This window comes from Anomaloglossus baeobatrachus, chromosome 4, assembly GCF_048569485.1.
Source record: "Anomaloglossus baeobatrachus isolate aAnoBae1 chromosome 4, aAnoBae1.hap1, whole genome shotgun sequence".
Lineage (NCBI taxonomy): Eukaryota > Metazoa > Chordata > Amphibia > Anura > Aromobatidae > Anomaloglossus > Anomaloglossus baeobatrachus.
Window position 1 is genome coordinate 426,193,503 of NC_134356.1, and position 25,834 is coordinate 426,219,336.

The window sequence follows — 25,834 nt, forward strand, 5'->3', positions numbered from 1 at the left end:
CAGCTCAGTTCTGGAAAAGTATTCTATGGACAGATGAGACAAAGATCAACCTGTACCAGAATGATGGGAAGAAAAAAGTTTGGAGAAGAAAGGGAACGGCACATGATCCAAGGCACACCACATCCTCTGTAAAACATGGTGGAGGCAACGTGATGGCATGGGCATGCATGGCTTTCAATGGCACTGGGTCACTTGTGTTTATTGATGACATAACAGCAGACAAGAGTAGCCGGATGAATTGTGAAGTGTGCAGGGATATACTTTCAGCCCAGATTCATCCAAATGCCACAAAGTTGATCGGACGGCGCTTCATAGTACAGATGGACAATGACCCCAAGCATACAGCCAAAGCTACCCAGGAGTTCATGAGTGCAAAAAAGTGGAACATTCTGCAATGGCCAAGTCAATCACCAGATCTTAACCCAATTGAGCATGCATTTCACTTGCTCAAATCCAGACTTAAGACGGAAAGACCCACAAACAAGCAAGACCTGAAGGCTGCGGCTGTAAAGGCCTGGCAAAGTATTAAGAAGGAGGAAACCCAGCGTTTGGTGATGTCCATGGGTTCCAGACTTAAGGCAGTGATTGCCTCCAAAGGATTCGCAACAAAATATTGAAAATAAAAATATTTTGTTTGGGTTTGGTTTATTTGTCCAATTACTTTTGACCTCCTAAAATGTGGAGTGTTTGTAAAGAAATATGTACAATTCCTACAATTTCTATCAGATATTTTTGTTCAAACCTTCAAATTAAACGTTACAATCTGCACTTGAATTCTGTTGTAGAGGTTTCATTTCAAATCCAATGTGGTGGCATGTAGAGCCCAACTCGCGAAAATTGTGTCACTGTCCAAATATTTCTGGACCTATCTGTACAGCAATAGCATTACTCTGTCCTAGCTGCATGACTCTATATTTATCAGTACAGGTATAGCTAGTGGATGCAGGGCAGGGGCATTGGACCTGACAACTAGCTAGACAGACAGGACACTGACTAATTGAAGGTGTTGTGCAGGCACCTCCCCTACTTGGAGGGTGCCTTAAGTACATAGTGTCATAGACTGAAAGGCATTTCCTGAAAATAGCGTGCTGGCCCTTTTAAAGGAGGGCCGGTGTGCGATCGCATATACTAAGTGCACTCCCATGGATCCTGTCCAGTGTGCACAGGCCCTGGAATGAGAGAGACGCAGGAGAGCACATGTGCCACCACAAGGCAGCAGTAAAAGACGGGACCAGGCCGTGGCAGTCAGCAAGTTGGCATTCCTGTATGGATGTCAGCACTACAGCATTTTTTGACAAAAGATGCAGATTTGGTGCAGGAATTTGGTATATAAATTTCAGCACCAAATCTGCATGTCTTGGAAAAAAAAATCACAGTTCTATGCCAGGAGATGCAGGTCGCATTGAACTCAATGAAATCAGCTGAGGTGAGGTCACTGAGTTTGGCTGAGGTGAGTTTATCTATATATCTATATATATCTATATATATATATAGTCACAGGTGGAGTACCATGGGAAGTTGGAACCTCTAGGTGTGACCACAGGCAAACTCAGTGACGTCACTGCAGCAGGCAGTCATGTTTTCTAATATGCCCACTCGCTGCAACTTCAGTATGTAGCAGAGTCAGAATAGTCGTGGTATGGATTACGTCGGATCTGGATGCTTTGGAGTTAATACATTGAAGAAAGAAGGTGTTTTTCTTGTTTGTTTTTTAAATAAAGGATTTTTCTCTGTGTTTTGTGTTTATTTCTTTTTACTTACAGGATTAGTAATGGGGGGTTTAATAGATTCCTCCCCATTATTAATCTAGGGCTTATTGGCAGCTGTGAGTTGTCATTAAACCCTTATATTATCCCGAAAGAAAACATAGCAGGGCAATCAGGATGAGCCTTGTAAACTGCCGGAATTGTCGCATATAATGCATGTGACAATTCTGGGTGGCTGGGATCTGCTATTTTTAGGCTGGGGGAGACCTAATAACCATGGGCCTCCCCTGCCTGAGAATACCAGCCTCCAGGTAGTGGTTTTATCTTAGCTGGGTATCAAAATTGGTGGGGACTGCACTCTTTTTATTTTAAAAAATATTTAAATAATTTTTAAAAAGCCGCATGGGGTCCCTCTTATTTTGATATACAACCAAGATAATGCACACGGCCTGGGGCTGCAGTCTGTAGCCATATGCTTTAGCTGTGCTGGGTATCTATATATGAGGTACCCTGTGACATTTTTTATATTTATTTATTTTTACACTTCATTAGGGTATCTAGACAGCTACTGTGAGGGCAGTCAATCAGAGATGCCGGCACGCCGGCAGTCTGACTGCAGCCATTCATAGACGCCAGCAGAGACTGTGGGTGGGAAAAGCAGTGCATATGTATGAGATCTAATGAGCGGACCCAGGGAATTTCAGTAAGTCTAACTGTCCTGCTTTATCCACCTGAAATACTATTAATAATAGTAATGTTATTCCCAGAGACCAAATGTGAGTCAGAAATGCATCCAGGCATCTTCCCCATGCTGTTCCAATTCAGTTTCAACACTTTTCCATTCCATTTCATTATTTTTACAGCCCTCCCATACCGACTTCCAAGGTCCTCCTGAAAATAGAGTTCCCATTGGCTTGCATTAAGTTCATTATTCATGATGAATACACGAATAATAGAAATTATTTGGCTCGAATAATCCGAACCCAAATATTTCACTATTTGCCTATCTCTAATAATTTCCTGTACACTTCACAAATACTTTCTACCTTGTGATGGTTTATGACATAAAAGGCCAATAAAATAAATTTATGTTTGTGGGTGTAATCTGAAAAAAAATGTGGAAAAGTTCACAGGGTATGAATACTTTTTCAAGGCACTGTATGTTCTCAACTCACATGTCCTCAACTGGAAGGTCAAATTAAGATCTCTACATTTGAGAGTATAAATGTGGCCATACATATTTGATGACTGTCAGCTGGATAGCCGATTACAGAGGGACTGACTGACTATTGAATATCAATGTTGGTGTCCTGATTCTTACTATAGCAGATGTTGCAAACAAGAACAGTCAGGTTTTATTGAGTTTCAACTTTTTTTTCTAAACGAAGGTAACCTTCTGCCATAAGTGTCTGTAAAACTGGAAATCATACCATATAGATCGTGACAGAAAGTGTGAATTCCTTTTTCCAAATAATGATGTAAACTGCATGAAACAATTCATGGTCTACATATGATAATAAATTACAAAGCTCTATGCAACAACAATCATATATGGAAACATTTGAGCAGCAGCTGTTGAACTGAGAATTGTAATTTCTTTTCAACATTTAGATACTAAAAGTCCCCATACACATTGGACTGAATTCAGCCAAACCCTTTAATATTGACGGCTCTGGGCAATAGTCTAAAGCTTATGGTGAACCTCAATAGATGATTGTTGGAGGAGAGAAGGAACCTCCTACATGTGTGACTTTGGACTGATGGTCCTTTTTTCCTTGGTGAGATAAGCTGCCAGAGAACACAGGGGTGTTCAACAGAAAGGGCTCCTGAGCATGGGAAAGTTGGGCAAGATGGCTTCCAGCTGAACGACTGGCTGAAGCATCATTTCACTTCTATCTAACATGTATGGGACTTTAGTCAACTATTGGGTAGCTGAACTGGTGCTAACACATTGGTTGTGAGCACGTGTATACAGTATGCTCTTAAACCCAGACAGGAGTAAGAAATTTATAGAAATTATATATAAAATTGAACACCAAAATTTCACAGGATACTATTAAAATGAGTTAAAGTAAATAGCGATAGTGCACACTTAAAGAAGAAACCAAGAGATAATAATGTGTAATGTAATCAAATATGTATATATAACACACAAACGTTTTTAGATACATTTATGCCTATGATACCATTTGGTATTTTTTTAATATTTTAATAAGGTTCACAACATGCAAGTTATACAGTAGATATGTTTGCACATTCTTATCTTTCTTCTTTTTGTGTGCGTGAAATTATTCGATTAAAAGTTAACCCTAGAACGCATACCTGGGGCCTCGCAGGCCTGCTAGGTCATTTGTTTTCTATGGTAGATTGAATTGCTTGCGCGTTCTAGGGTTAATGGTGACTTACCAACTTATAAATTGTGGATAACCACGTTAATTTAACATTTTACTCTTTGCAACATTTCCAATTTACAGATACAAATGTAAAGCATACTAACAGTATGAAGCTGTGCCTGGTAAACAAGAAAGTATTGGTGTTGCAGATTTGGATCACTACTAGAGATGGGCAAAACCACAGGTGTTCAGGCTCACTGGGTCCAGTAGGACTTTAAAAAAAAAAAAGTCAGCTTCAGGACCCAAACTAGATATCAGACAGCGCACATAACCATGGGCATCCACAGTGTGAGAATACCAGCCCCCAACTGCCTGCTTTATCGTGGCTGAGTATCAAAATTTGGGGGGACCCCACGCCTTTTTTTAAAATTATTTATTTAAAGTGAACCTGTCATCAGAAATTTAGCTATAAACCTAAAAGTTTCCCCGTCTGCAGCTCCTGGGCTGCATTCTAGGAAGCTTCCTATAGTTTTTGTGGCCCCTTTTATTCCAAAATAAATACTTTATAAACTTGTACCTTTTCGTATGCAAATTTCTTAAATCTTCCATGGGGGCGGGCTGCCTGATGTACGTTGCTGTCCTCCTGCCGATTTACGCCGCCCCCCGAACGCTGAATTTCAAACCTCAGGACGCCGCCCCTGGGCGCCCGAGGTCCCGCGCATGCGCTGTGCTACTGTAGCGGTGCCGTGCACTGCGTGCACGTGTGACCGCTAGTGACGCTTTGCGCGGGCACGAGGCTATGGGCGGCGCTGTGAGTGTCATCAGCAAGTGCCGCCCATAACCTCGTGACTGCACTTTCGCCTATTCCTCCAGCGTTCTGCTTGCTGGCCAGATGACCGGACATCACCTCCTTCCCATCCTGCTCAGCAGCAGGAAATAGATGGGAGGAGCGGACGGAACAGTCGGTGCCCGCGCAAAGCGTCACCAGCGGTCACACGTGCACGCAGTGCACGGCACCGCTACAGTAGCACAGCGCATGCGCGGGACCACGGGCGCCCAGGGGCGGCGTCCTGAGGTTTGAAATTCAGCGTTCGGGGGCGGCGTAAATCGGCAGGAGGACAGCAACGTACATCAGGCAGCCCGCCCCCATGGACGATTTAAGAAATTTGCATACGAAAAGGTACAAGTTTATAAAGTATTTATTTTGGAATAAAAGGGGCCACAAAAACTATAGGAAGCTTCCTAGAATGCAGCCCAGGAGCTGCAGAGGGGGAAACTTTTAGGTTTATAGCTAAATTTCTGATGACAGGTTCCCTTTAAATAATTTTTAAAAAACTGCATAGGGTCCCTTGTATTTTGATACACCGCCAAGATAACAAACACAGCTGGGGGCTGCAGCCTCTAACTGTGTCAGGTTTCCAGGTTTTCCAGTTCTCTTTTGAATGAGCTTGCCCTCAGTTAACATGGAGTTTAAGGTTCTGTTGCCCTACTTCCTGTCCAGCTGCTTAAAAGGCCGCCTCTCAGCCCAGTCCAGTGCCTGAGTATACTGCTTGCTGTGTGCTCCTGCTTTGCTGTTTCTACTTCCTGATTGCCTTGGATTCTCCTGGAAATCTACCGACCGACTCTGGACCATACCCGGTTTTCGTCAAGCTGTGCCCGGACTCCGTCTGCCGTCTTGATCAGCACTCTGCCCGGTTCGTAACCACTCTGGACAATCATCCCGTACGGACACTCCTGGACTATACCACTTGCCCCTTGTGTACCGGCTGCTGCGCATTTAGGCCTTCCGGGGTTGATTGCCGGACAGTCCCTGTCCAGGGGTTCGCTCTGGTGGTCTCCCTGGGGGAGTCCGGTGCGTGGCCCCGGGAATCCCCTTCGCTCCGTTGCGTAAAGTGTTTTGTGTGTTTGTTTTACTGTGTTTATTCCCGTTGTGTATCTACCGTGTGTACATATTATATAACATCTTGTACCAAGAACTCGTCTCTGTTGTCATTGCCCTACGCTATCGAAATCCTCAGAACATACAGTAGTATTACAAACTGTATGCTTTATCTGTCCTCGGTATCAAAATACAGGGCACCCTATGCCAATTTTTTCAATTATTTATTTTTACACTTCGGGGACCCAGACAGTTGGTGTGAGTGCAACCAATCATAGATAAGAGCAGTCTGACTGCAATTGAACACAGATGCTGTCACAGAGGGTAAGTGGGGAAAGCAGTGAATATTCATGAGATTTAATGAGCAAACCAGGAAGCAGTGTGACAGCCACGCATGTAGAAACTCTGTAAGTATAATTGTCCTGCTTTAACCCCCATTTTGCTTCCTTTTTTAAAAACATTTTATCCGGGTAGCCAGACCTGAACACTAACATGGTCTTCCCTGAGAAGTCTGTGTTTGGGGTCTGGTCCGGAGTCTAATCCCTTTTGAAAGAGACTGTGCTATCAGTATATTTATTTTTAAAAATTTACTATTTTTTTTTCATATCACAATCTTTTTTAAAAATACAATTTATAAATCTTTTAATTTTCACACTTACCACTGGAATTTATTTTAGACTCTTACTTGCTGTTGTTTTAGGAAATTTACATATACATTAGCAGCAATGACAGACTGAAACTACAATATATATTTTGTAGTAAAGCATCTTATGAGCATGTGCAAATGTCATTGTGAAGGGAGGGGGAGCAGGTGGGTAGTGTGAAATCACCTATTGCTGGATCATGTGATATAAGCTGTATATATAGAGATGCTACCTGTCATTTGATAAATAACCTACTGAAAACACTTCCTGAAAGGACAGGAAGTATGAGTCTATTATGGTCCTAGGGGTCAGTGTGAAAATTGTAAGAATACTTTTTTTTTTAAACAAATTGTCTGATAAGGAAAAAAAGCCCATTTTTATAAATATATGTAACTCAAAATCCTAATTTCAACAACAGGTAATTTTCTGGTAACTCATTCCTTTTAAAGCAAGACCCTGAAACCAGCTTAAAGATTCAGACTTGTGTCCAACTGTCTATATTAGGAGCTTAGATGAATGTGCTTACTCTGTGTCTCATATGGCAATGCATAGTTTATTCTTGGAAACTTGTAAAATGTTTCTTTGATCCATTCTAACATTATAAAAGTATAAACAACCATTTTATTGAGGCTCTCCTGTAGGGATGCTAGATGCTATCAATGGGAAAGTTCCTTATGAGGATGTATGTGGAAGTAACACTGAATCTGTGTCAACTGCATTACCACAAAGCCACAATCAACGCAGCAGGACCATTTTTTCTACAGAGCAAATGGACACTCTGGAAAAAGGTGGGATTCTATTAGTCAAGTATATTAAGTTATGAAGCTAAATGTGTTCCTTGTACCTCACAGAATATTTTTCAAATGCAATAAATGTTGCCAATGTTAAGTCTTAGGTTTTAGACCTGTGACAACTTTTCTACAGGATGCCCATGACCTGAGGTACTTGCATTGTTTCTTACAAAGACATCACAACGTAATACCAAAGCCACTTGAAGGAGGCAATAGGCAAAAATTGGGGAAAAGAAGTCTATATTCAGCATATGTAGTGATGGGTAAACCCCCCGATGTTCGAGATCGGGAGCCAAGCCCGAACGTTTTGTAAAGTTCTAGTTCAGGTTCTCAGATAACACGAACTTGTGTCTGAACACCAAACTTGGACTTTACAGTTATGGGATGGGGCGGGGGGGGGCTGTAAAATAAAGAATATAGTTAATAATAAACATTGTCATTATACCTACAGGTCCCGCGACGCGTCCTGCAGACTCTGTCTCCCGGCTGCTTCTGCTTCCGAGTGCGATCATTGCTGTGCCCCTGGGTAACCACCACTGACTTACTGGACTTTCCATGACGTTATAGCCATGTGACCAGTCTGGTGTGAATGTTGTACAGATATTGGCTTACAGACTCGTCACATGGCTATGACGTCACTGAAGGTCCTGTAACCCATGAGGTAACAACATTCACACCAGACTGGTCACATGGCTATGACGTCATGGAAGGTCCTGTAAGTCAGATGTAGCAGAGCTGAAGCTGCTCACCTGCCTTTGGACTATGTCGGAGTTTTTTTTTTTTTGAGTAATAAAGATGGAGTCCTAAATGTCTTCTGTTTTATTTCTAATAACATATTTTTTCTCTGTGTTGTTTTATTTTGTTCTGCGTGACAGCGTCTATGATTGGCTGTTGGATCCCTCACACATATAGTAGTGTAAAAATAAATAATTTAAAAAAAAAAAATGACGTAGCGCTTTGTGGTATTTTTGATTCTCATCGAATATAAAGCGGATTGCAAAGGGCTGCCACCCCCATCTGCCTGGCAATCAAAATACAGGAAGCCCATTTTTTTTTTTCTTTTTTAAATTATTTAAAAAACTAATTTAAAAAAAAAATGCTTGGGCTCCCACCATATTTTGTTCACCAGTCAGGTAAGTTGGAGTCTGGTATTCTCAGCGTGGTAAGGCCCAAGCATTCCGGACCCCTCAAGCTAAAGACTGCAGCCTGCAGCTGCCCCTGGAAATGGTGCATTGTTTCATAGCGCCATTTCCAGGCGCTTTACCCGGTTCGTCCAGTGGCCCTGATGGTGGTGGCACACTGGGTAATAAAGGGTTAATACCAGCTTTGTATTCTCAGCTGGTACTAAGCCCGAAATTCATGGTGTCACCCCAAATTAGACATGGCCACCATGAATCTCTAGTAAATAGTAATAAAAAAACACAACACATAGAAACATTTTTTTATTAGAAATAAAACAAAGGAAACATTTAGAGACTCCATCTTTATTATACAAAAAATCCTTAGTTCGACGTAGTCCACAAGTAGAGCAATGTCCGCTCTGCTTCATCGCTCTGTATAGACAAGTGTCTCTACAAAGCAAGAAGCAGGTAGAGCAATGGCAGCTCAGTTTTATCACTCTGTAAAGACAAGTGTCTCAACAGAGCGAGAAGCAGGGAGATCATTGTCAGCTCTGCTTCATCACTCTATACAGACAAGTGTCTCTACAGAGTGAGAAACAGAGAGCATTGTCAGCTCTGCTTCATCACTCTGTAAAGACAAGCATCTCTCCACAGAGAGAAGTAGGCTGACACTGAGGGTATGATTCCATTTGTGTATGACTCGTGCAAGTCTCGCATTGCATCACCCCGCATGGCCTGACACTCTCTGGACAGGGGTGGCTCAGCTGCATGGAAATACATGCAGCCGACCTGCTCCTGTCGGGAGAGTGTGTGCCGTGGCGGGTGACGCAATGCGAGATTCGCACAGTGACAGTCAAAGTTCAATCGAGTCCATGAGCCATGGACTTGGGTGAACCCTGACGTCATCGCGAACACGGCCGAAGACTGCCCAGTGACAAGCAGTGCAATGAATACCTCCGGATGTTAACAGGACCTTCCATGACGTCATAGCCATGTGACCAGTCTGTAAGCCAATGTCTGTACAACATTCACACCAGACTGGTCACATGGCTATGAGGTCCTTTAGTCAATGGTGGTTACCCAGGGGCACAGCAATGATCGGACGCAGAAGCAGCCAGGAGACAGTCTGCAGTACACGTTCCAGGACCTGTAAGTATAATCATAATGTTTTTTTTAATAATGTGCTTTTAATTTAAAGCCCCTGGACCCGAACTGTAACATGAGCTTCCAAGGAAAGCTCATGTTCGGGATCGTGTGCACGAACACAAACACTACTTTACAATGTGGGTTCGCTCATCACTAAGCATATGTAGATTTGCATGTAACTACAGTATATATATATATATATATATATATATATATATATATATAATATGTCATTTAATTGTGATTGATTGTCACATAAAGGAAGTCTATGTTATATATATATATATATATATATATATATATGTATATATATATATGTATATATATATATATATATATATATACACACACAGACAACAAAATTGCTTGTTCCCTTTTGTTAAAGTATAAAAACCTAGCGTGATCACTGAAATAACTTGAAATTGATAAAAGTAATTTTCTATGTAAATGCACTGAATATCAACTAATGAAAGTCAGCCATTGCTTTTGAATTGGGGTTCAAGAGATTTAAAAAAAAAAAAAACAAAAAAAACCCAACAAACTAATGAAAATGGCCTGGACAAACATTATGGTACATAAAAACAAAAACAAAAAGCTAAAACGTGAACCGGAGTATGAGTTGGTATATATGCAGCTTGTAAGCTTAAGTTCACACTGGCAATAGGACAAAGAAAAATCAAAGACAAAAATAATATGGATGTATACCCTGCTGTAACTGAATAAATGCATAGTGCATATAAATAAACATAGGGTACTTAGTAAACACTGTTTTTGATCAAAAAAGCATAAAGCCATCCCACTGCGACAAAGTGTACCCAGTCGTGACAGTACCTACACTCTCTAATATTAAAACCTTACCATGGGTCAAAATAGGCCTCAATGTGAATAAGGGCTGATAGTGACTAGGTCCCAACAGGACACACAGCCATGGGAAGCATAGAATGAAATGCCCAGCACACTGAGAAGGGGGGACACACCCTATTTGTATTAAATACAATACTGGACAAACATTAAGGTACCCCTACAAAAGATAATAATTTGACCATAGGGGCATGTCAGACTAAGGTGTGTCCTATAGCATCACAGATATCTAACCACTTGTAATAAGTGAATCTGCATATTTAAAGAGTGAAAAGTAGTCACTGTCATGTTTAGTATCATGGTATGTCCCACATTGAATATGGACCAAAGAAAGCTAAGTAGAGAGTTGTTTCAGATTAAAATGGAAAAAAATAGACAAACATGTTAAAGGTAAAGGCTATAAGACAATTTTCACACAGCTTGATGTTCCTGTTACCATAGTTGCACATATTCTTCAGAAGTTTAACGTCTATGGAACTTTAGCTAACCTTCTTGGATGGTGCTGCAAGAGGAACACTGACAACAAATTGATGACAAAGATAATTGGAATACTAACCAAAGAGCCTAGAACAACTTCCAGAGAGATTAGAGGTGAACTCTAAGGTCAAGGTATATCAGTGAAAAATTGCACCATCCATTGCTGTCTTGGTCAAAATGGACTTCATGGGACATGACCAAGGAGAAAACCACTGCTGAAACCAAGTCATAAAAAAGCAAGACTGGAATTTGCAAAATGCGTAGTGATAAGCCACAAAGCTTCTGGGAGAATGTCCTTTAGACAGTTTAAACAAAACTGGAGCTTTTTGGCAAAGCACATCAGCTCAAAGTTCAAAGATGCAAAATGAAAGCATACAAAGAAAAGAACATTGTACCTACTGTAAAACATGGAGGAAGCTAGGTTATGTTTTGGGGTTGCTTTGTACATTTGGCACAGGATGTCTTGGATCTGTGCAGGGTAGAATGAACTCTTACAACCATCAAGGCATTCTGGAGAAAAATGTGCTGCCCAGTGTCAGAAAGCTTGGCTTTGAGTAAGAGGTCCACTAACAGGATAATGACCCAAAACAGAGCTGAAAACATCCAATAATGGCTATGAACAAAGCATTGAACTATTCTGAAGTTGCCTTCTATGAACCCTGATCTAAATCTTATTGAACATCTGGAGAAAGAGCTGCAGACTGGAAAAGGCACCCTTCACACCTGAGACAGCTGGAGCACTTTGTTCATTAGGAATAGTCCAAAATATCTGTGAACGGGTGCAGAAATGTCATTGAAAGTTACAGAAATTGTTTGTTTGTCTCAAAAGGTTAGGGAACAAAACATTAAGCTAAGGGTACCATCATTTTTGTCCAGGCCATTTTCATTAGTTTGCTTTTGAATTGTGGTTCAATAGAAAAATTAAAAAAGCCATGTGTGAGTTTCATTATTTGATATTCAGTAAATTTATGTTAAAAATGTGTCAGTTTCAACTCATCTCAGTCACCATTGTGGGTTTTTCTTACTTTAACAGAAGGGTACCAACAATTTTGTTCATGTGTATAGATCACTGGCCTCAGGGGTCATCTGCTGTAAACCAGTAAATGGATACATCAGTTTTGTGAATGATAGATGGAACCCCATTACTTCCTTAGCAGTGAGGGATTTAATTGGTACGTAATATTTATTCTTTTCAAAATATTCTTTTCTCTTGGGCAAAATGTATAAATTCCCAGAAAAACCCTGTAAGGCATGAAAAGCATTTATAACTCAGAAAAAGGTAGTACGGAAGGGAGAAGAGGCAAAACTGTATGAGTTTTTAAAATTTAGAGTATGTGGATATAAGCTGAATAGCTAGGCATTAGTGTACATACTGCACATACATTTTGAGCACACAGGCTATTTATTTATTTTTTTGCATTAGTTGTATTGGCTCCTTATAGAAATGCCATAATATACTGTAAGATGCATGACATTTTTATCTTTTGTATTTAATCTAAAGTTTACTTAAAAAAACTACACTAATAGATCTGTCTCCCATCTTCTTTCCTATGGCAACAGAGTTTTTACGTGTTCAATATCCTGACCTAGTCACCAGAGAGAAGCTTGCTGCTGACACAGACCTACCTGAAGTTACCATCAGAGTATGTGTATACATTTCCCTGCCATGTTAATGTTCGTATTTATTGTAGAAGATGGAGTAGTGTCTATAAGAGCATGACCAGAAATATAGTAAGGCTATGTTCAAGCAGTTTCTTTTTAAAGTGGTAACATAGTTTCTAAGGCTGAAGGAAGACCTTATGTCCATCTACTTCAGCCTATTTTTAGTACCTCTGTTCTGCAGTGTTGAACCTGTGGAAGGCAAAAACCCACAGAGTAGAAGCCAATTTTCATCACAGGGAAAAAAAATATTTCCCGACTCCTAAGCTGGGTCAACTATCTACCTGTAACATTATGCTATTTATAACCTTCTATACTTTTGCTATCAAGAAAATCATCCATTCCTCTCTTAAATTCATTCAGTGAGTTGGCCATCACCACTTCCTCAGGAAGAGAGTTCCAGAGCCTTACTGCTCTTACCGTGAAGAACCCTCTTCTATGCTGATGTAGAAATTTTCTTTCCTCCAATCGAAGAGAATGCCCTCTTGTTCTTGTCATAGTCCTTGGTACAAACAGATCATGGGAGAGATTTCTGTATGGCCCTCTGATATACTTGTTCAAATTTATTAGGTCTCCCCTGAGTCTTCTCTTTTCTAGAGTAAATAGACCTAATTTTGATAACCTTTCTGGGTATTGTAATGCACCCATTCCATTTATTATTTTAGTTGCCCGCCTCTGAACCCTTTCAAGTTCAGTAATGTATACTTGAGCACCGACGCCCAAAATTGCACACAATACTCCAAGTGTGGTCTGACGAGTGATTTGTACAGAGGGAGAATGATGTTTACATCTCGTGCCCCCAGACCTCTTCTAATGCATCCCATGACCCTATTTGCTTTGGTGGCTGCTGCCTGACACTGGGCACTCCAATTTAGCTTTTTATTGACTAAGATGCCTAAGTCTTTTTCCATGTCTGATTTCCCTAGCAGTTTTCCATTTAGTAAGTAATCATAGCATCTGTTTCTCCTTCCCATGTGCATAACCTTACACTTATCTGTGTTAAACCTCATTGGTGAAAAATAAGTTTTTAGGGGGAGATTTTGGAGAAGTGTTCCATTTCCTGAAGCAGATAAAGGATTTTTTTAAAACATTTTTTAACAGGTCATTGTTCCTGAAGTGTAGTGATCACCGATTATATTGGGCACTATTCGTTACTCGCACAAATATTAAAGGAATTCGTGATAATCATTACTCATTGAGTATTTTGGTATTAGCCTCATGAGTTTGGAGTCCCATCCCCGCATGTTTGGCGCCTGATTTCAGCCACTAAACATGTAGGGAATGCCTGCCAATCACAGTAATGCCGAAGCCATCTTTGCTACGGGCATTACTATGACTGGCAGATATAGTGAAAAATATAAGTAACTAATCTGCAGTCCCCCGGCTATATGTGATAACCAACGCAGGTAAAATAGACAGCTGTGGGCTGCAGCCCCCAGCTATGTGCTATATCTTGGCTGGTTATCAAAAATAGAGGCTCTCCCACAACATTTTTTTTTAGTTATTTAAATAAATAATTTAAAAATGACATGGGCTCCTACCCATTTTTGATAACGAGTGCAGATAAAGCAGACAGCTGGTGGCTGGTATCCTCAGGTTGGGAATGTCCATAGTTATAGGGTGCTCCCCTGCCTAAAAATAGAAGCCTGCAGCCGCCCCACAATTGATGCATCCATCAGGCAATTGTGGCACTTTACCTGGCTTATCCCGATTGCCCTAGTGTGGTGGCAATCGGGATAATATATGGGGTTGATGTCAGCTGTGATTTGCTAAATTCACAGTTACCATCAAGTCCTGCGTTGGTAATGGAGAGGTGTCTGTGAGACCACTCCCCATTACCAACCCTGGAAGTAAAAAGAAAAGAAACACAAACAGACAAAAATCCTTTATTTAAAAAAATAAACACAATAAAAAAAAAATAAAAAACATCTTTCACCAATTTATTAACCAAAAAAACCACCCCACAGGTACGATATAATCCACACGACGTCCTACGATGATCCCAGCTCTGCTACATCTGGAGGCCATAGTGAGCGGGGATATTAGAAAACGTGACTGCTCACCACAGCCTCTGGGACACACTGAGAGCGGCATGGGAGCTGCCAGAAGGGACTTTGGGTGAACTCGGTGTTGGACTGCGTGTCACAGCAGCAATGCAGTCCGAAAGTCTGGCACTGAGTTTACCTGAGGTCACATCTGGTGGTTGTCATTGTACTCTGTTTTCCAACAGGATATGCTTCAAAGAAGTGACACTTTTTTCCTACCAGGTGTTTTGTTTTTTTTTAATCACAACAAGAAAACTTAATTGCATACAAAAAGGCTCAGTTCATATCACATTATGTTTGGTGTATAGCCTGGTAAGAGCTTTCTGCAATTATGTCAAGGGCATTTTGACCTTCATTATGCCAGTATAGATTTAATCCTGCATACATTTTTCAGGTAGTATGAAATAGCACGATAGGCCCTAATCCATACAAAGGTATACAGTATAAAAATGTATAACGTGATATTTATATAATAGACTAGCTGTACTACCCGGCGTTGCCCGGGAGAGTAACTGTTTCTCTGTCTCTTTCCCAGTCTCTTGACTGTCTGTCTCTCTATCTCTGTCTGTCTCTCTCTGTCTATCAGTCTCTCTCTGTCTGTCTATTTCCCTGTCTGCTTCTGTCTGTCTCTCTGTCTGTCTCTTTCCCTGTCTGTCTCTGTATCTCTTTGTCTGTCTGTGTTATGGGCGGACCGGCAGATTAGGACCAGGGGGTATATATCCCAATCACCAGTCGGGGCCCACCGTGCTCCAGATGGCAATGGAGCTGCTGGCACCCTGTGGGTTAGGCAGAGACTGTAGAGCTGATGACTCAGAGATAACCCAGGAGACCTGGGAACCAGTCACGTGTGTAGGGACACGTAAATCCGGACGACAACCCAGTTAGCGTTTCGGTGGAGCAGGCGCTACTCCGACCACGTGTGTAGGGAACACGTCAGGCCGGATGGTAACCAGTTAGCGTTGACCGAGAAGACCGCTGTGACAGCGCCCTGTCAGCCACGTGTGTAAGACACATCAGGCCGAGCGGTCCTTCGATTAGCGTTTCTAGTCACCACTCGACTGGCCACGTGTGTGAAGGACACGTCAGACCACGTAGTCACACCAGTAGCATTTGACTGGGAAGCCGAGGAGAGAAATAGGGTTCACACACCCAATCCAGGAACACCCTGTTAACTCCACAGGGGTTCTGGAATACGCTGTCCGTGCGCGTAGAGGGCACAATCGGACAGGTGACGCAGCAGGTATGCTGTCCGTGTGCGTAGACAACACAACCGGACAAGTAACGCAACAGGTACGCTGTCCATGTGCGTAGGAGGCACAAACGGACAGGTGACACAGCAGCCGCAGTCCAGTTAACGCCACTGGACTGCTATAGCACAACTGGAACGGCAGCAAGGAAGCACGGCGCCTGACCCTGATGTGCCGAGCCACGAATCTTGGCGTGACAGGCACCGTTCGCCTAGCCCTACCTACCGCTTCCAACAAACCTTATGCCACCATGAACTCTAAATGAAGACTGCGCACCTCCATGTTGTCTCCAGCCCCTTTTATAACGTGGGTCCACCCCAAACCTAGGGTGGAACCACCAAGGTCCAATAGCAGAATGCCATGTCAGCAGCGGCCTATCTGAAACCGTCACGTCATTGATGACGTCATGGCAGCCACGCCCCAAACACTTCACCAGTCATCGTCTGACGACCAATGGTGAGGTGCAAGATCATAGGGGCCTCTGCGAGCCAGTCCGGAGTGGCCACGTCATCAGGACACCTGACACCCTCTGCCCTATCAGGGCCTGCCACCTCGCGGACATGCTCAGTGAGGTCATTATCGGACCTAGCCTCTGATGCATCAAGTGCCTGAGCATGCTCAGTAGCCTGAACAACAGACTCAGAAATCAGACTATCTGCCTGAGCATGCTCAGTAGGAACATCCCAGAACTTAGACACAGCACGAAGTCCAAGTACCTGTGCAAAGAGGCTGTTAGGATTATAGGGGTTATCCGGCTTCTTTTGACTTTTTTTTTTTTATTACCCTATTGGGCTACATTGGGGCAGGTAAGTAGATAGTGAGCACTTACCTGCCCTGCTGTCAGCCCCTCTCCCCCGGCTCAGAGTGGTCATGTGACCGCTCCTGCCGCGATTTTGCTGCTTCCGGTCATTTCATGTCAACATGGGCAGGACCATGTTGACATGCAAATCTGGAACAGCATGTTGCCGCCCTGCTGGGCAGCTACATTGCGATGAGCCCCGCCCCCTTCCCTGCACCCTCCCACACATTCCCTCGCACCCCGTACTCTGCCCACAGCCTCCCACTGCACTTCTGTGGGACCCGTGACCTGGGGGCGGGGCCTGGCGGCGGCTGCCGTGGTGTCAGCGCCAGCATCGGGCCCCTGCTCAGGATCACACATTCAAATGTACCGGCATCACAGATCACAGATGCCGGTACATTTGAAAGCGCTGTTGAGAAGGAGCGTTGCGCTTCTCATCACTGCCCGGCTGTCTGTGCTCTCTTCAGCACAGCGGTGATGTCACTACTGTGCTTTTATGTCCAGAGCACAGACAGCGCGCGAACGTGCAGGAGCGGCGGGGACCGAGGACGGGTGAGTATGTACTCCCTACATGTGTTCCCTATGGGGGTAGGGGAGTCGGTACAGAGCGCCGTGTGTGCGTGCGGTGCAGAGCCATATGTGTGCGCTGCAGAGCCATATATGTGTGTGTGTGCGGTGCAGAGCCATATGTGTGCATGTGCGGTGCAGAGCCATATGTGTGTGTGTGTGGTGCAGAGCCATGTGTGTGCGGTGCAGAGCCATATGTGTGCGTGTGCGGTGCAGAGCCATATGTGTGTGTGTGCGGTGCAGAGCCATGTGTGTGTGTGTGTGTGTGTGCGGTGCAGAGCCATATGTGTGCGTGTGCGGTGCAGAGCCATGTGTGTGTGTGCAGTGCAGAGCCATATGTGTGCGTGTGCGGTGCAGAGCCATATGTGTGCGTGTGCGGTGCAGAGCCATATGTGTGCGGTGCAGAGCCATATGTGTGCGTGTGCAGTGCAGAGCCATATGTGTGCGTGTGCGGTGCAGAGCCATATGTGTGTGTGTGCATGTGCGGTGCAGAGCCATATGTGTGTGTGTGCGGTGCAGAGCCATATGTGTGTGTGTGCGGTGCAGAGCCATATGTGTGCATGTGCAGTGCAGAGCCATGTGTGTGTGTGTGTGTGTGCGGTGCAGAGTTATATGTGTGCGTGTGCGGTGCAGAGCCATATGTGTGTGTGTGCGGTGCAGAGCCATATGTGTGCGTGTGCGGTGCAAAGCCATATGTGTGTGTGTGGGGTGCAGAGCCATATGTGTGCGTGTAAGGTGCAGAGCCCGATGTGTGGGGTGCAGAGCCCGATGTGTGGGGTGCAGAGCCCGATGTGATGTGGGGTGCAGAGCCCGATGTGGTGTCGGGTGCAGAGCCCGATGTGGTGTGGGGTGCAGAGCCCGATGTGGAGCTGTTATTTGCAATGCTGTAGTGATAACAGGTCAGGTACTGGGGAAGAATACTGACATGGAATGTGTGTGCAGAGGGCGGGCAGGGGGTGAGGCTGGACAGTGAGGGCAGGCAGGGGGCGAGCCTGGACACTGAGGAGGGGCTGGACACTGAGGCCGGGCGGTGCCAGCTCTGACTGAGGATTTGCACAGGAAGTGGTCAGTTTACTTGTGCTGAATGTAAACAAGGAGCTGCAGAGAATAAAGGGATAATTCAAGAGGAACAAAAGTTAGAAAACAAAAAATAACAATGTAGGGGTGTTTTATATGACAATACAGCACAGATTAGCTTACCAAAAATTTTTGACTTTGTTGGACAACCCCTTTAATTGTGGGAGCATGCTCAGTAGCCTGAAGTGAGGACTTAGTCTCAGAAATGACACAATCAGGCTGAGCATGCTCAGTAGGCAAAACACCAGACTTAGACTCTGGCTGGGGTAAATCGGCGCACGCATGCGCACTAGCCACCTCTCCACACTTAGACGTTGTGGAAGGAGCAGCCAACTGGATGACCCGAGGCATGGCCAAGAACAGCAGCTGGCGCCTGGGCGCAACAGGAACCGCAGCAGGCTGCTTGCGGCTATGGCGACGCCGGTTCGTAACAGTCTGTCTATGTCTGTCTCTCTCTATTTGTCTGTCTCTGTCTGTCTGTCTCTTTGCATGTTTGTCTTTGTATCTCTTTGTCTCTGTCTGTTTCTATCTGTCTGTCTCTTTCCCTGTCTGTCTCTGTCTGTCTATCTCTGTCTGTCTATCTGTGTGTCTGTCTCTGTCTCTCTGTGTGGTGTGTCTCTCTGCCTTTATCAGTGTCTGTCTCTGTTTGTCTACCTTTCTGTCTCTGTATCAGTGTCTGTCTCTGTTTCTCTGTCTGTGTGTGTGTCTGTCTGTCTGTCTCTGTCTGTATCTGTGTCTGTCTGTCTCTTTTCCTGTCTGTCTATTTCTCCATCTCTCTGTTTGTCTCTCTCTGTCTCTCTCTGTCTCTTTCCCTGTCTGCCTGTTTGTCTCTTTCCCTGTCTGCCTTTGTCTGTCTGTCTCTCTGTCTGTTGTTTTCCCTGTCTGTCTGTTTCTGTCTGTCTCCTTCCCTGCCTGTCTCTTTCCCTGTCTGTCTCTTTCCCTGTCTGCCTCTTTCTGTCTGTCTCTTTCCCTGTCTGCCTCTCTTTCTCTTTCCCTGTATGTCTTTCCCTGCCTGTCTTCCTTTTTTCCCTGTCTGTTTCTGTCTCTTTCCCTATCTGCCTCTGTCTGTCTCTTTCTCTGTCTGTCATTTTTCTCTGTCTGTTTGTCTCTGTAACGCCTGCCTGGATCCTCAAACTCAGATGGGCTGTAATGGACAGGCTAGAGGGAAGCCACTCACCAAGCAGGACCCCTAGAACCCTGAAACCCTTTAACCTCTATACAGGGATTTGGAATTTCACAGGGCCCCAGAGATCACTACCTGTGGAAGGCTGCAGTCCAAGAGTGTAGTCATCTGGCAGGGCCAAACCAGGAATAGCAGAACAGCGACAACATCGGCAGGCAAGGACATAAACAGGACACAAAGCAGAGGTCAAATCCGGATCGGGCAGCGAGGTACAAAAACAGCAGGCAGGAGGGTAGTCAGAAAACACACAGAAGTCAGCACACAGGAATCACTAAATAGAACAGGTCGGAACAGGAGCCAGGAAATCAGAACTATTTCTGGCAGTGGTCAGCAGACAGGAGGGGAATTAAGAAGGGTGTGGTGTCTTCCCATTGGTTGTGACTGAATGATGGTAACTTCAGCTGGAAGACACACGCCACCTACAGTCAGCCAGTGGTACTGCAGATCCCAAGGAAACCCATCCCAGTGGATGAGCGGAGCCTGCGCCCACCGGCGTCGCTGGCATTTCCTCCTCTCCCATCACCAGCACTATCCACGGCAGGAACACGGCGTCGCCTGGCGATCGGAGCAGAAGTCGCTGGAGCGGACTCAGGTGGTGACGTAAGTCTCTTTCCCTGTCTACCTTTGTCTGTCTGTCTCTTTCTCTGTCTGGCTGGCTTTTTTTCCTATCTGTCTCTGTCTCTTTCCCTGTCTGCCTCTTTCTCTGTCTGTCTGTGCCTCTGTCTGTCTGTCTCTCAGTCTGTCTCTCAGTTTGTCTCTGTCTGTCTCTCCACCAACATCATAATATCTCACACATAAGTTTCTTATACTAACAATTTCCTTTGTTCCTATAACAACAAATCACAGCTGCTATTAATGGCCTGTAGCTCCCAGCTCCATTCACTTTAATGGAGGCAATTTTTTGGAGAGTAACTGTAAAGCGCAGAGTTAAATTTTCCCATCAAAACATAGTCCCACTACACTCCAACACGTCACCTCCGGTCCTCCCAAGATCTCCTTCTCTCCTCCTCTCTCATTCGCTCCTCACGCAACTGACTCCAAGACTTCTGCCAAGCATCCCCAGTCTTCTGGAACTCGCTGCCTCAACACGTCAGACTATCTGCTACCCTTGCAAGCTTCAAACGGAACCTGAAAACCCATCTGTTCAGAAATGCCTGTAATCTACAATGACCTCACCACCGTGCGGAGCTGCCGCCCGACCACCGTGCGGAGCTGCCGCCCGACCACCGTGCGGAGCTGCCGCCCGACCACCGTGCGGAGCTGCCGCCCGACCACCGTGCGGAACTGCCGCCCGACCACCGTGCGGAACTGCCGCCCAATCTACACCCCACCTACTGTCTCCTCCCCAAAATCCTATAGAATGTAAACCCTCAAGGGTAGGGCCCCTCTTCCCTCTGTACTAGTCTGTCTACTGTAACTTGTGTATGTATTCTGTATGTAACCCCTTCTCATGTACAGCACCATGGAATTACTGGTGCTCTATAAATAAATAATAATAATAATAGTCTATGACGTTTCCTGAGTCAAATGCGGTGTCTATGCAAACTTTTGTGATTGTAAATGCGATGGTGCGGCTTCCTTTAGGGGACATACATATACACATACATACACTCAGCTTTATATATTAGATCATCCCAATATATGCCTATGAAAAGTTTACAATCTGCAGTCCAAATGGATGGTGGTGCTCAGTGATTTGATGGGTATCTGGACAATAATATAGGAAACTCTTTTGTTCTAGTGAAGGAAATTACATTTATTGAGGTATTAGCACATGTTCTGAGGTACCACATTTTACGAGATAGCCAACATTTCAGTCCATCTGTACCTTGGTCATGGCCTGTGAGGAACAGTGTGGTGTACGCTCTTTGGAGAGGATGGACCAACCAAAATATTGACCATATTTTAAAGTGAGATTGAACACGTGAACTACACTGCCCCTAACAGGTCGTTAACACGTTCTGCACAGAGCTAAACATTGACTATCTTGTAAAGGGAGATTGAGAGTATGAAGTACACTGCCCCTAACAGGTCATCGTTACCAAGTTCTTGACAGGCTGAAAAATGGACTACCTTGTAATGTGAGGCTGAGAGCATGAAACATGAACTACACAGCCCCTAACAGATCATTACCAAGTTCTGGACAGGCTGAAACATGGGCTATCTCGTAAATTGTGGTACCCTGCTAGCTCATCAATAAATGTAATTTTGTACACTACAACTAAGGAGTGCTGTGGTCTTTCCTTTATCTTTCAATGTCTATATAGTGGTATAAGTTACATTCTCTTCATCGGAAGTGCAGTACATGGTGGGAGATCTTTTAAAGTACTACTTTTAATGTGATGGGAACTACTGTTAATTGTATTTCTTGCTCTTTTTTACAGATTTGGTTTTCAAACAGGAGAGCTAAGTGGAGACGTGAGGAAAAAATGAAAAGAGACATAAAGCTTTCTGGTGATGAAGGTAAACTCCTTTTATTTCATGAATTTAGATGCTTGATTTCTGATCATTAAAAGTTTTGTATAGTCTAGTCACTTTGAAATATTCTGTTAGTTAATTTTGAGTTGATATAGTAGATTGTTCTTTTATTCTATAAACTACTGACAACATGTATCCAAATTTCCAAGGAAAAAAATGTGTATTTCTTTTCTAAAAATACTAGTTTATATAATAAAACAACAATTTACATTGTACTCAAAAATATACCAAATATACCTATAAAAGAGAAAAATCAAAAAAATTGAAAATTTTGCAGTGGTCCTCTTAATTTTTGCCAGAACTGTGTGTGTGTGTGTGTGTGTGTGTGTGTGTGTGTGTGTATGTATGTATATGTATATACTATATATAGTTGCATAGAAAATATAATTTTAAAAATGACGTAGCGCTACGTGGTATTTTTGATTCTCAGCGCAGATAAAATGGACGGCTATGGGCTGCCATCCCCATCTGTCTGGCTTTACATTGGCTGCCAATCAAAATACAGGAAAGACCATTTTATTTTTTTTTTAAATTATTTAAAAAAATAAATTAAAAAAAATGCGCGGGCTCCCACAGTATTTTCATCGCCAGTCAGGTAAAGCAAGGCAGCTGGGGGCTGGGATTCTCGGCAGCCCGCAGCCGCCCCTGGAAATCGCACATTGTTTCTTAGCGCCATTTCCAAGTGCTTTACCCGGCTCGTCCAGCGGCCCTGAAGGCGGTGGCACGCTGGGTAATAAAGGAGTTAATACCAGCTTTGTATTCTCAGATGGTACTAAGCCCGAAATTCATGGTGTCACGCCAATTTAGACATGGCCACCATGAATTTTTAATAAACAGTAAAAAATAACAACACATAGAAAAAAATTTTTTATTAGAAATAAAACAAAAAAAATATTTAGAGACTAGTGTTGAGCGGACCCGAACTGTAAAAATCCGGATCCGTGCGGTTTCAGCGTACGATCCGGTATTTTTTTTTCCTCTCTCTCTCTCTCTCTCTCTCTCTCAGAAAGAGCATTGTCAGCTCTGCTACATCGCTCTGTATAGAGCGAGAAGCAGGCTAACAGTGAAGACTTTCGAGGACATCATAGTCATGTGACCAGTCTGTAAGCCAATGTCTGTACAACATTTACACCAGACTGGTCACATAGCTATGACATCATGGAAGGTCCTTTTAACTGATCGGACTCAGAAGCAGAAGCGGCCGGAGACAGAGTCTGCAGGAGGCATTGCGGGACCTGTAAGTATGATCATAATGTTTTTTAATAATGTGCTTTTTTTTTTTTTTTTTTCACAGCCCCTAGGCCCGATCCGGACCCGATCTGTAACACGAGCTTCCCTGGAAAGCTCATGATCAGGATCGTGTACACGATCACTATGTGATCGGTATAATCCCCGATCTTTACAGTTTGCTATCGCTCATCACTACACACAGGGACAGAACACGGAACAATTGTAAAAATGTGCTAGTACACACAAGTGTTTTTCCGCATGGACTGAAATCTAAATACTATGCTGCTACTTTGCTGGTGAGCAGAGTAACTTACAGATTGGCTTTAGCAGTTATTTCATTTACAGGTTCGAGGAAAACTTTATTATTACCACAATTTGGAGGTCTAACACATGGAATTACCTCACTTCATTCATCAATGCTGAATGGCTACGTTTCACCTCAGGTAATATAATTGGCATAATGTATAACACTAGTGACATGTAGTAACATGACAAGAATCTGCATAACTAATCATATGCTAAATAGCTGCAAGTCAAATTTATGTATGAGATAGCCAAGATGATTGCCTATAAAATGAAGGTAGTCTCACACTCAAAGTTGTAGTGGATGGTGGGATATTGAGACTGAAAGTCAAAAGTTGAAAACATTGTTACTCTTTTGCTTGCCACTGTAGTATCTGCGATACAACTGTTATCTGACCTGGCATCTCTTCTAAACTCTTCCCTTGAGGAAACTCCCATTCAACTCTTTAGTTCTTACTTGCTTTTACTACTTTCGGATAGCAGACAGTAACGTTTATTTGTAAATACCATGAAATTCTAACTGAGTGTGTTTTCTGTTCAGCACATCCTTACATTTGTACACATAAATATTTATACACTAAAATGTTGAAAACGTTTAAGGAGAAACTGAAATCAAATCAACATTTGATATGACCACACTTTATATTCACAACAGCATCACATCATCAATCCTTCTTGGTACACTTGTAGTGTAGTTGTTAAATGTGATGTCTGTCAGAGGCCACAAGCCTAAAAAGGATACTTTGGACATAATTAGCACAAGCCACTCTGTATGATAGATACCAGAGGAATACCAGGCTTCACCTTTAACTTCTGTACAGGGATCTGATCTTATAATGGGGTCCCCTGAATAGCTTCCAAAGAAGGGCTGCTGTCCGGAGGAGCCACAGCAAAAGAATAGTTATAGTAGAGCAGAAAAAAAAGAGCAGAGAAAGTACAAAATCATCAGGCAGGAGAAATGTCAATAAACAAGCTGAAGTTAAAACAGGAAACACATACACTACACAGGAGAGAACACAGACCTTATTGAGGAGAGCACAAGGCTATATTTGGCAGCTTCTAGGAATATGCTGGTGTCGCGGGCGGGGAGGGCGCTGTGCTCACCACGCTCGGGTCCGGCGCTGCTGCGGCTGCTGCTCGGTGGCTCGAGCGGTGGGCCGGATCCGGGGACTCGCGCGGCGCTCCTCGCCCGTGAGTGAAAGGGGGGTAGTTTGGGTTTGGGGAGTTGGTCCGTGACGCCACCCACGGTTTGTGGTGAGGTTGGGACACCACCGCTGCTCTGGACGGGGATCCCGGGAGCGATGACAGGGAGCAGCCAAGATGTTTCTCTCCCCTCCGTGGGTAGGGGGGTTGGTGGTCCCGGGGCCCGGTGAGGTGACGGGGAGGCAGGGTTGGCGAGGTGCAGGGTCGCGGGGGCAGCGCGGTGCCAGGTGGCACGGTGGTACTCACTCAGCCAAGAATGGATACAGAGTCTCCGGTAAAACAAACGGCTGGATGGATGGGTCCCGCAGCCGGCTGCTGTGGTCACTCCCGGTAGGTTGGTGGTGGCTGCCTTTCCCTGCACCTGTTGTGTATCTTCGGTCCCGATGGCTTCCCACCGGTAACCCGCTCCCCAGCTTGGATATGTGCCAGAGGAGCCCCTTTTGCCCGCAGGCTCTGGCCCTAGGAATTCTAGCTGTGGCGGTAGCTGTATTTCCCTTTCTCTGTTTGGACGGTTGCCTTCAATCGGGTCTTTGCTGCTAGGAAACCCCGGAGGTTCCGGTCGCTAACGAATTTGACCTGTTTAACGGCGACTCCAAGCCTGGTCGGGGTCCGCAGGCCCTGCCGGTTTGTGCTGGCTTCTCTTCGCTCCCCGGTTTGGTACCGGCGGGCCACCGCCCGTCCCCGGTCCTACGTCGATCGGCCTCTCCTGCAGACGGCCACCACCGTCTGCCAACCTTGCTCTCGGTGTCCGGGCCACGTACCCGGACACGGTCAGTCTGCTCCTCTACTACTACTTCACTCCTTCTCCTTCACTCTCTGAACTCCTCTCTTCTAACTAACTTCCTTTCCCGCCTCCAGGACTGTGAACTCCTCAGTAGGTGGGGCCAACTGCCTGGCTCCACCACACCTGGTGTGGACATCAGCCCCTGGAGGGAGGCAACAAGGATTTGTGTGTGACTGGTGTGCCTATCTCGGGGTGTGGGGTGTGTTGTTGCAGTACCTGTGACGACCTGGCTTGTCCAGGGCGCCACATTCCCCCTTGGTTAAATGCAGACCGTCCGCGGGCTGCCCGTCCACCACCGGTT

General features: G+C 44.4%; 1 protein-coding gene across 1 annotated transcript in view; it reads left to right on the top strand.

Annotated features, from left to right (window-relative positions):
• Positions 1–25,834, top strand: part of PAX4 (paired box 4) — a 154,090-nt gene that overhangs the window by 110,502 nt on the left and 17,754 nt on the right. Inside the window, 4 exon segments of the mRNA XM_075343539.1 lie at positions 7,204–7,350; positions 12,519–12,601; positions 21,920–21,998; positions 23,589–23,686. Of these exon segments, the coding sequence (XP_075199654.1) occupies positions 7,204–7,350; positions 12,519–12,601; positions 21,920–21,998; positions 23,589–23,686 (407 nt within the window).